Source organism: Melospiza melodia, unplaced genomic scaffold, assembly GCF_035770615.1.
Source record: "Melospiza melodia melodia isolate bMelMel2 unplaced genomic scaffold, bMelMel2.pri scaffold_347, whole genome shotgun sequence".
Lineage (NCBI taxonomy): Eukaryota > Metazoa > Chordata > Aves > Passeriformes > Passerellidae > Melospiza > Melospiza melodia.
This window is the reverse complement of record NW_026948667.1, coordinates 16,033-27,763: the sequence shown is the minus strand read 5'-3', so window position 1 is coordinate 27,763 and position 11,731 is coordinate 16,033. Positions and strand designations below refer to the sequence as shown.

The following is an 11,731-nucleotide window of genomic DNA, read 5'->3' as shown; positions in this document are numbered from 1 at the left end:
CAGGGTTCCATCCCTGCCATGTCCCTGACCCCCTGACCGTGTCCCTGTCCCTGCCACCCCACCCTGTCCCCGTGGTCCCGGTGCTGTGCCCGGTGGGTGCCCGGTGCGGTGCCCGGTGCGGTGCCCGGTGCCCGGGGCCGGTCCGTAGGAGGGACCCGCATCCCTCAAACCCCTCTCCAGCCACACCTTTGATCCCTGCGAGCCCCGAGCCCTGCGTGACCGAGCCGCCACCTCCACCCCAGTGTCCCCGCCGTCCCCCCAGTGTCCCCCCAGTGTCCCCTGGCTGTCCCCCCGTGTCCGGCCGGGGTCCGGCGGGCCGGGCGCTCCCTAATTAGGGGGTGCGAGCGGAGCAGGGCGGCAGCCACGCACAGCTCGGAGCCACTCACTCATCCCGCAGGAATCTCCCCACGGGGAGGCGCGGCCCCGGCACAGCGCCTAAAAGGGCCCCGCGCGGGCCGCCTGCTCTCGGAGCCTTCCTGCGCCCTCCTCATCCTCATCCTCATCCTCCTCCTCCTCCTCCTCCTCGTGCGCGGCGCCATGGCACGGCACGGCGCCAGCCTGCTGCTGCTGCTGCTCGGCATGATGCCAGGTACAAGCGGGCACCGCGGGGGCTCCGAGCGGCGGGGCGGAGCGAGGGGCGCGCACCCGGGCACAGCTGGGCACAGCTGGGGCTCCTGGCACACCTGGGGCTCCTGGCACACCTGGGGCACACCTGGGGCTCCTGGCACACCTGGGGTACTGGGCACAGCTGGGGTACGGGACACAGCTGGGGCTCCTGGCACACCTGGTGCACACCTGGGGCTCCTATCACACCTGGGGCTCCTGGCACACCTGGGGTACTGGGCACACCTGCAGCCCTAGGCACACCTGGGGCACACCTGGGGCACACCTGGAGCACACCTGGAGCACACCTGGGGCACACCTGGGGCTCCTGGGCACACCTGGGGCTCCTGGCACACATGTGACCCTGGGCACACCTTGGGGACACCTTGGGGACACCTGGGGCACAGCTGGGGCTCCTGGCACCTTGGACCTGGCACCTGGACCTTGGGCTCCTGAGACACCTGTGGCTCTGGGCACACCCCTGAGGCACACCTGGGGCTCCTATCACACCTGGGGCACACCTGGGGACACTTGGGCACACACCTCGGGCACACCTGGGGTACCTGGGCACACTTGGAGCTCCTGGGGCTCCTGTCACACCTGCAGCTCCTGGCACACCTGCTACCCTGGGCACACCTGGGGCAGACCTGGGGACTGTCACACCTGTGACCCCTGTCACGCCTGGGGTTCTGTCACACCTGGGGCTCTGGGCACACACCTGGGGCACACCTGGGACTCCTGGGGCTCCTGGCACACCTGTGGCCACCACCAGGGTCTGGTGCTGGTTTTTGGGGTTGCAGGTGTGGGGTCAGGACCTGCCAGGTGTGGCATTTTTGGGGCGGCAGGTGTGGGGTCTTTGGTGCTTCCAGGTGTGGGGTTTTTGGGGTTACAGGTGTGGGGTTTCGGGGGGTGCAGGTGTGGGGTCAGGACCTGCCAGGTGTGGCATCTTTGTGGCTGCCAGGTGTGGGGTTTTTGGGGATGCCAGGTGTGGGACCTTGGGGATGCCAGGTGTGTGGTTTTTGGGGGTTACAGGTGTGGGGCCAGGAGCTGCCAGGTGCGAGGTTTTAGGGCTGTCAGGTGTGGGGTTTTTGGGGTTGCAGGTGTGGGGTTTTTGAGGCTGCCAGGTGTGGGATCGGGGCTTGCAGGTGTGGCATCTTTGGCGCTGCCAGGTGTGGATTTTTTGGGCTGCAGGTGTGGGGTCAGGGGCTGCAGGTGTGGGGCGCTCTGGGCGTCATTTTGGGTGTGACAGTGCCATTTCAGGGGGTGGCAGTGCCATTTCTGGGTGTGACAGTGCCATTTCTGGGTGTGACAGTGCCACTTCAGGGGGTGGCAGTGCCATTTCAGGGGGTGGCAGTGCCATTTTGAGGGAGGACGGTGCCATTTCGGGGAGGTGACAGGGTCACGTCAGTGTGCGCCAGTGCCACATTGGGCCGTGGCACTGCCATGTCGGGTGTGACAATGCCATTTTTGGAGGTGACAGTGCCATTTCAGGGGGTGGCAGCGCCCTTTTGAGAGGTGACAGTGCCATTTCTGGTGTGACAGTGCCACGTCGGGGTGTGACAATGCCATTTTGGGGGTAACAATGTCATTTTGAGGGGTGACAGTGCCATTTCTGGTGTGACGGCGCCCATTTGGGAGGTCACAGTGCCATTTCGGGGGTGACCATGCTGTTTAGGGGTGTGACAGTGCCATGTCGGGCTGTGATGCTGCCATTTTGGGGTGTGACAGTTCCATTTGGGGGGTGACCATGCTGTTTAAGGGAGTGACAACGCCATTTCTGGGGGTACCAATGTCATTTTGAGGGGTGACACCTCCATTTCTGGATGCGACACTGCCATGCCGGGCTGCGACAATGCCATTTCTGGGGGTAACAGTGTCATTTTGAGGTGTAACAATGCCATTTTTTGGGAGTGACAGCGCCACTTTGAGGTGTGACAATGCCATTTCTGGGGGGTAACAGTGTCATTTTGAGGTGTGACAATGCCATTTCTGGGGGTAACAGTGTCACTGAGGAGTAACGATGCCATTTTTGGGAGTGACAGCGCCACTTTGAGGTGTGACAATGCCATTTTTGAGGTGTAACAATGCCATTTTGGGGAGTGACAGCGCCACTTTGAGGTGTGACAATGCCATTTTTGAGGTGTAACAATGCCATTTTTGGGAGTGACAGCGCCACTTTGAGGTGTGACGATGTCATTTTGAGGGGTGACGGTGCCACGTGTCGGGCTGTGACAGTGCCACTGTGTCCCCCAGCTCTCCTGGTGGCCGTCAGGATCAACGGCAAGGGCCGCGAGGTTCTCTACCTGGCCAAGGGCGACTCGGTCAAGCTGGGCTGTCCGTATGTCCTGGAGCCCGAGGACAACGGACCCCAGGGCGTGGGCATCGAGTGGATCCAGATCAGCCCCGAGAGACCCAGCCCCGAGAACGTGGTGAGGGGAACGGGGGGGACCGAGGGGAAATGGGGGGCTCGGGGGGCGAGGGTGAGAGCGGAGGGACAGAGGGGACAGGGAGGGACAGAGGGGACAGGGAGGGACAGAAAGGGACAGGCGTGACAGGGACAGGAGGGACAGGGAAGGATGGAGAGGCGTGGGGATGGACAGAGAGGGAGAGGCGGGACAGACAGGGGACAGGCAGGGACAAAAGGGACAGGAGGGACAGTGAGGGACAGTGAGGGACAGAGAGGGATGGCGAGGGACAGACAGGACAAGCAGGACAGACAGGGGACAGAGAGAGACAGAGGGGACAGGGGAAAGACAGGGAGGGACAGAGAAGGACAAGGATGGACAGACAGGGACAGGGAGGGACAGGGAAGGATGGAGAGGGATGGGGAGGGACAGAAAGGGACAGGCAGGGATGGAGAGGGACAGGGAAAGTCTGGAAGGGCAGGAAAATACCAGGCAAAGTCCAGAAATGCTGGGCAGGGGAACACCAGGCAGGGACAGGCAGGGACACAGAGGGACAGACAGGACAAGGAAGGTTGGGAAGGGCAGGGAAGGAGCAGGCAGGGTCTGGAAGGGCTGGGATGGGAAGGATGAAGGGGGACAGACAGGATTTGGCAGGGCAGGGAAGGGACAGGAATGACAGGGAAGGGACAAGGAGGGACAGGCAGGACAAGCTGGGATGGGACCAGATGGAGCCCAGCGGAGCAGGCAGGGACAGGCAGGGACAAAGAGGGCTGGGAAGGGCACAGAAGGACCGGGCTGGGTCTGGAAATGCTGGGATGGGAAGGATGAAGGGGGACGGGCAGGGACGGGCAGGGACAGGCAGGACAGGCAGGGTTTGGCAGGACAGGGAAGGACCAGGCAGAGTGTGGAAGGATGGAGCAGGACAGGCTGGGAGGGGATGGGATCCATGGGATGGAGCCCAGCTGAGCAGGCAGGGACGGGCAGGACAGGCTGGACAAGCAGGGCAGGGAAGGTCTGGAAGGGCAGGAAAGGAACAGCAGGGACAGGCAGGGACAGGCCAGAGGGACAGGCAGGGACAGGCAGGACAGGACAGGACAGGGACAGGCAGGGACAGGCAGGACAGGACAGGGAAGGTCTGGCAGCGTCTGGGAAGGACCAGACAGGGCTGGGCTGGGGTGGAGCCCAGCGAGACACGCAGGGACAGGCAGGGAAAAACAGGGACAGGCAGCTGTAGGAAGGGACAGACAGGGACAGAGGGGACAGAAAAGGACCAGGCAGGGAGAGGAGGGGACACAGAGTCCAAGAAAGGCAGAGAAATGCCAGGACAGACAGGACAGGGAAGGATGAGAAGGGAGAGGCAGGAAAGGAGCAGGGCCAGGTAGGAACAGGCAGGCCCTGAGCTGAGCCTAATCCTAACCCTAACCCTAACCCTGACCCTAACCCTTACCCTAACCCTAACCCTAACCCTAACCCTAACCCTAACCCTGACCCTGACCCTGACCCTGACCCTAACCCTAACCCTAACCCTAACCCTGACCCTAACCCTAACCCTAACCCTAACCCTAACCCTAACCCTGACCCTGACCCTGACCCTAACCTAACCCTAACCCTGACCCTAACCCTAACCCTAACCCTGACCCTGACCCTGACCCTAACCCTAACCCTAACCCTAACCCTAACCCTGACCCTGACCCTGACCCTGACCCTAACCCTAACCCTAACCCTAACCCTGACCCTAACCCTAACCCTAACCCTAACCCTGACCCTGACCCTAACCCTAACTCGACCCTAACCCTAACCCTAACCCTAACCCTAACCCTAACCCTAACCTGACCCTAACCCTGACCCGACCCTAACTCTGACACTAACTCTAACCCTAACCCTAACCTAAACTCAACCCAAACCCAAACCCAAACCCAAACCCAAACCCAAACCCAAACCCAAACCAAACTCAACCCAACCCAAACCCAAAACCAAACCAAACCCAAACCAAACTCAAGCCAAACCCAAACCCAAACCAAACTCAACAAAACCAAACCCAACCCAAACCCAACAAACCCAACCAAACCCAACAAACCCCCGACCCATTCCAACCCCAAATCCAGCCCCAAACCCAACCCAACCCAAACCCAACCCTAACCAACCAACCAAACCCAACCCTAACCAACCCAACCCAAACCCTAACCCAACCTTAACCCTAACCTAAACTCAACCCAACCCAAAACCAACCCAACCCAAACCCAAACCAAACTCAACCCAAACCAAACCCAAACCAAACTCAACCCAAACCGAACCCAACTCCAACCCACCCCCAAGCCCCACCCGCAGTGTCCCCAAGGCCACACTGACGCTGTCCCCGCGTCCCCGTGTCCCCAGTTCCTGTCCTACCAGGACCACCACGTGAACTACGGCAGCTCGGGGCTGCAGGACCGCGTGGCCTTCGTGCAGACGGACCCGGGCCAGCGCGACGCCTCCATCCGCGTGGCCACCTGCAGGAGAGCGACACCGGCACCTACCAGTGCCGCGTCAAGAAGAACACGGTGGCCGTGCACGAGGTCATCGTCACCGTGCAAGGTGAGCGCGCGCCCGGCGTGGCACCGCGGTGGCACCGATGTGGCACCGGTGGCGCCTCCCGGCCCCGCGCCGAGGTGGCGTCGGTTGTTGTGGTCACGCTGCTCTGTTGGTGGCGCTGGCCGTGTCATCTGTGCCCCTCTCATGTGGCCACCAATGTCCCCTGTCCCCTTCCTGGCTGGCCCCTGGTGGCACTGACAGTGTCACCTGTGCCCCTCTCATGTGGCCTCCATTGTCACCTGTGCCACACCCAAGTCCCGTTCCTGGCTGGCTCCTGGTGGCACTGGCAGTGTCACTTGTGGCCCCTTCATGTGGCATTGGTGGTGTCACCTGAGCCCTCTCATGCGGCTGCCGGTGGCACTGGCAGTGTCCCCTGTGCCACTCCCAAGTCTCCTTCCTGGCTGGCCCCTGGTGGCACTGGTGGCCCCTCTTGTGTGGCCCTTGGTGGCCCTGACAATGTCCCCTGTCCTGTGCCCTTCCTGGCTGGCCCCTGGTGGCACTGGCAGTGTCACCCATGTCCCTCTCATGTGGCCTCTGGTGGCACCGGCAGTGTCCCCTGTCCCACTCCCAAGTCCCTTCCTGGGTGGCCCCTGGTGGCGCCTGTGGTGGTGCCACCTGTGTCCTCCCATGTGTCCCCTGTGCCCCTCTCCTGTGGCCCTTGGTGGCCTGACAATGTCCCCTGTCCCCCATGCAGGTGGCCCTGACAGTGTCCCGTGTCCCCCCGCCCCAGGTGACTCCTGTCCCCCCACACTCCCAGGTGTCCCCTCTCCTGGTGACTCTGATGGTGTCCCCCTGAGTGTCCCCAACAGTGTCCCCTGTCCCTCCCTGGCTGTCCCTGCTGGTGTCCCCTCTGGTGTGGTGATGTCCCCTGATATGTCCCCATGTCCCCCGGGCTGTCCCTTGCCCCTGTCCCTGTGTCCCCTGCTGCTGTCCCTGTGTCCCCTCTGGTGTGGCAGTGTCCCCTCCGGTGTCCCCGTCTCCCCATGTCCCCTGCCACTGTCATGGTGTCCCTGCCTCTGTCCCTGTGTCCCCTGATGTGTCACTGTGTCCCCTGAGCTGTCCCCTGACGCATCTCCGTGTCCCCTGACGCTGTCACTGTGTCCCTTCCTGGTGTCCCCGTGTCCCCTGGACTGTCCCCTGCCCTTTGTCACGGTGTCCCCTCTGGTGTTCCCGTGTCCCCTGATGTGTCGTGGTGTCCCTGCTGGCATCCCCATGTCCCCTGCCCCTGTCATGGTGTCCCTGTCAGTGTCCCCATGTCCCCTCTGGTGTGGTGGTGTCCCTGCCCCTGTCCCCGTGTCCCCTGCCGGTTTCCGGTGTCCCCCGAAGTGTCGCGTGTCCCTGCCGTGTCCCCTGTCGTTGTCCCGTGTCCCTTGGCCTGTCCCCTGAGCTGTCCCGGTGTCCCGTGCCGTGTCCCAGTATCCTCTCCTGTGTCCCCTGTCGTTGTCCCCGTGTCCCCTGGGCTGTCCCCTGCCCCTGTCCATGTGTCCCCTCCTGTGTCCCGGTGTCCCCTGTCCCTGTCCGTGCGTCCCCTGAGCTGTCCCGCTGTCCCCTGTCCCTGTCCGTGCGTCCCCTGAGCTGTCCCGGTGTCCCCTGCCGTGTCCCAGTGTCCTCTCCTGTGTCCCCTGCCCCGGTGTCCCCTCGGGTGTCCCGGTGTCCCCTGTTGCTGTCCCTTGGGCTGTCCCCGCCCCTGTCGCACTGTCCCCTGCCGTGTCCCCGTGTCCGGTGTGTCCCCTGATGGTGTCTGCGTGTCCCCTGGGCTGTCCCCTCCGGTGTCGCACTGTCCCTGCCGTGTCCCCTGCCCCTGTCCGTGTGTCCCCGGGCTGTCCCCGTGTCCCCTGACGTTGTCCCGGTGTCCCCGGCCCTGTCCGTGTGTCCCCGGGCTGTCCCCGTGTCCCCTGCCGTGTCCCGGTGTCCCCTGCCCCTGTCCGTGTGTCCCTGAGCTGTCCCCGTGTCCCCTCCCGTGTCCGGTGTCCCCTGCCCCTGTTGTGTTGTCCCCTGCCATGTCCCCTGAGCTGTCCCCGTGTCCCCTGGGCCTGTGTCCCGGTGTCCCTGGGCCCGATGTCCCTCCCGTGTCCCCGGTGCCTGTCCCGAGTGCTGCCGTGTCCCCTGAGCTGTCCCCTGCCGTGTCCCCGGTGTCGTGTCCCCTGTTGTCCCCGTGTCCCGGTGTCCGGTGTCCCCGTGTCTCTCCCGTGTCCCTGGCCGTGTCCCGGTGTCCCGTGACGCGTGCCCGATGTCCCTGCCGTGTCCCCTGAGCTGTCCCGCTGTCCCGGTGTCCCCTGCTGTCCGTGTCCCGCGTGTCCCGCTGTCCCGGTTCCCGCTGTCCCGGTGTCCCCCGCTGTCCCCTGCCGTGTCCCGGTGTCCCCTGGCCGGTGTCCCGCTGTCCAGTGTCCCGCTGTCCCGTGTCCGTGTCCTCGGTGTCCCCTGAGCTGTCCCCGTGTCCGCTGTCCGGTGTCCCGTGTCCCGTGACGCGTGCCCGTGTCCCAGCAGAGAAGCCGGCGGCCCCGCAGTGCTGGAGCGAGGGGGAGCTGATCGAGGGGGGCTCGGTGCTGCTGCGCTGCTTCAGCCGGGGGGGCACCGCGCCCCTCTCGTACCAGTGGGCAAAGCTGGCAGAGGCTACGGCGGGGGGCGCCTGCCCGCGGGCACCCTGCAAGGTGGGTCTGGGGGCTCGGGGGGGCACCGAGGGCATTTGGGGGGCATTTAGGGGGGATTTGGGGGTGTCCCTGTGCTCGGGTACCCTGCAAGGTGGGGTCTGGGGGCACCGAGGTGGGTCTGGGGGCTCAGGGGGCCACAGAGGGCATTTGGGGGGGATTTGGGGGTGTCTCTGCCCGCGGGCACCCTGCAAGGTGGGTCTGGGGGCACAAAGGGCATTTGGGGGGGTTCTGGGGGGGTTTGGGGTGCCCCTGTGCTCAGATACCCTGCAAGGTGGGTCTGGGGGCACCAAGGTGGGTCGGGGGGGCACGGGAGGGAATTGGGGGTTCTGGGGGGGTTTGGGGTGTCCCTGCCCTCGGGCACCCTGCAAGGTGGGTCTGGGGGCACCAAGGTGGGTCTGGGGGTACCAAGGTGGGTCTGGGGACACAGGGGGGGAATTGGGGTTCTGGGGGGGTTTGGGGTGCCCCTGTGCTCAGATACCCTGCAAGGTGGGTCTGGGGGCACCAGGGGGCACAGAGGGCATTTGGGGGGATTTGGGGTGTCTCTGCCCATGGGCACCCTGCAAGATGGGTCTGGGGGCACAAAGGGCATTTGGGGGGGATTCGGGGGTGCCCCTGTGCTCAGATACCCTGCAAGGTGGGTCTGGGGGCACCAGGGGGCACAAAGGGCATTTGGGGGGGATTTGGGGGTGCCCCTGTGCTCAGATACCCTGCAAGGTGGGTCTGGGGGCACCGAGGTGGGTCAGGGGGCACCAAGGTGGGTCTGGGGGCACCGAGGTGGGTCTGGGGGCACCGGGGGGGGTCTGGCGGGTTCAGGGGGGATTTGGGAGGGTCCCATGTCTGTGTGTCCGTGCGTCTGTGGGTTCGTGTCCGTGTGTCCATGTGTCCCCACGTCCTGGCATCCCTGTCCCTGTGTCCCTGTGCGTCCCCTTGTCCGTGTGTCCGTGTCCCTGTGTCCGTCCATGTCTGTGTGTCCCTGCGTGTGTCCACGTCCTTGTGTCCCTGTCCATGTGTCTGTGTGTCCGTGTGTCCATGGCTGTGTGTCCGTGTGTCCATGGCTGTGTGTCCTTGGCTGTGTGTCCCTGAGTCCGTCCTGTCCCCCGTGTCCCTGTGTGTCCTCACGTCCCCCATGTCCGTCCATGTCCCCGTGTCCCTGTGTGTCCCTGTGTCTGTCCATGTCTCTATGTCTGTCCATGTCCCTGTGTCCCCTCTCTCCCTCCCTGGGACGTGTGCGTGACACCGAGGTGACAGTGCCCGGGTGACACCGAGGTGACAGTGCCACCCGTGCCATCCCAGGCCGTGCCCCCGGTGACCTCCTGATCCGCAGCCTGACCGTCGGCCACGCTGGCACCTACCAGTGCCGTGTCACCAACCGCGTGGGCTACTCGGTGTGCCAGCTGAACCTGAGCCCCGGGCCACGTGAGTGACACTGGGGACACTGGGGACACTGGGGACATTGGGGACATTGGGGACAGTGGGGACATCATTGGGGACATTGGAGACATCATTTGGGACATGGGGGACATTGGGAGCATCATTGGGGACATTGAGGACATTGGGGTGTGCCAGCTGAACCTGAGCCCTGGGCCACGTGAGTGACACTGGGGACATTGGGGGCAATGGGGACACTGGGGACATTGGGGACATTGGGGACATTGGTGTGCCACCTCAACTTGAGCCTGGGGCCACGTGAGTGACACTGGGGACACTGGAGACATCACTGGGGACATTGGGGACACTGGGGACATTGGGGACATTGGGGACATCATTGGGGACATTGGGGACATTGGGGACATTGGGGTGTGCCAGCTGAACCTGAGCCCCGGGCCACGTGAGTGACATTGGGAACTTGGGGACATTGGCGACATCACTGGGGACATTGGGGACACTGGGGACATTGGGGACATTGGGGACATTGGGGACACAGGGCTGAACCTGACCCCGGGGCCACGTGAGTGACATTGGGGACATCATTGGGGGCAATGGGGGACATTTGGGACACTGGGGACATTGGGGGTGACACAGGGTGGCACCAGGATGTCTCAGCTCCCAAGGGTGACCCCGTGTGGCACCAGGGTTGTCCCTGGGCTCCAGGCTGGCACTGCAGTGTCCCTGGGTGGCACCATGGTGGCACCCAGTGGTGGCAGCAGGGGCTGGCAGTGACAGCCGTGTCCCCGTGCCAGGCGGGCGCCAGGCTGGCATCATCGTGGGCTCCATCCTGGGCTCGCTGCTCCTGCTCAGCCTCCTGGGGCTGCTCATCTGGGCACTGATCGCCCCGCTACCAGCGCAAGGAGTGCCAGCGCGCCTGCAGCGACTGCCGGTGGGTGCCAGCGGGTGCCACGGGTGGCACTGGGCTGTACTGGGCTGTGTTGGTCTCTACTGGGCACCAGTGACTGGCGCTGGGCGCTGATGGGCTGTACTGGGTACCAGTGACTGGCACTGGGCACTGATGGGCACCACCGGCTGCTACTGGGCACAACCGGGGACAAACGGGCACCGATGGGTGACACTGGGTGGGTGGCACCAACTACCGGTGGCTGCCAGGGGGACACCGAGGGTTCTGATGGGTGCCACCAAGTGCAGAGGGTGGCACAGGGCGCTGAGGGACACCAAGGGTGTCACCAAGCAGGGGTGGGTGCCAGGGGGACACCAAGGGGTGCCAGTGAGTGTCACCAAGCTCGTGTGGGTGGGCACAGGGCACTGAGGGTCACCAAGGGGTGCCAAAGGGTGCCACCAAGCTCGGATGGGTGGCACAGGGCACTGAGGGTGACCTAGAAGTGTCACCAAGCTGGGGTGTGTGGCACAGAGCACTGATGGCCACCAAGAGGTGCCAATAGGTGCCACCAAACCCCTCGCGACACCACGGGCGGTGCCGAAACCCCCCTTCCCCCAAGTGCCACCCACCCCCTGGCGGCGCCACCTGACGATGTCACCGCGCTGTCCCCGCAGGAGCAGCACGGGTGGCACCATGCCCCGGCCGTGCGCCGCCTGTGCCCACCACTCGTACTCCCCGCATGGCATCAGCTACATGCAGTGCCAGCACGGCGACGGCGACGAGCGCGCGGCCGCGCTGCTCTGCAACGAGGGCATGCGACACCAGGTCACCTGTCCCGCGCTGTGACACCGCGGCCAACCCAGCGGCGACAGCGACAGCGACACACAGAGAGAGCCCGCCCGCAAAAGCGACGGCAGCAGCGGCTCCCGACGCCAAAAAAACCGAAAAAGCTTCAAATTCCCACAGAATCGTTCAAATCCTACAAAATCGCCCCCAAAATCCATAAAATATTTTAAAAAAACCCCTCCCAAAATTCCCACAGAATTCCATAAAATCCTTTAAAAGCCCCAAAAATTCCTGTCCTGGAGCGCCCTCGCGGGGCCACTGCAGGGACAGAGACAGGGACGGCGAGTCCGCAAAAGTGACGGCAGGAGCGGCTGCCGAAGCCAAAAAACCCGAAAAAGCTTCGAATTCCCACAGAATCGTTCAAAATCCTACAAAATTGCCCC

General features: G+C 63.9%; 1 protein-coding gene across 1 annotated transcript; it reads left to right on the top strand.

The window, feature by feature from the left end:
* The first annotated feature begins 537 nt into the window (after positions 1–537).
* LOC134434329 (V-set and immunoglobulin domain-containing protein 8-like) lies at positions 538–11,473 on the top strand. The gene is given in 11 exon segments (XM_063183003.1): positions 538–589; positions 2,857–3,032; positions 5,385–5,493; positions 5,496–5,582; positions 6,274–6,309; positions 8,064–8,186; positions 8,189–8,230; positions 9,524–9,650; positions 10,394–10,502; positions 10,504–10,547; positions 11,177–11,473. Coding segments are annotated over 11 exon segments (1,077 nt in total). The 3' UTR covers positions 11,349–11,473.
* The last annotated feature ends 258 nt before the right edge of the window (positions 11,474–11,731 follow it).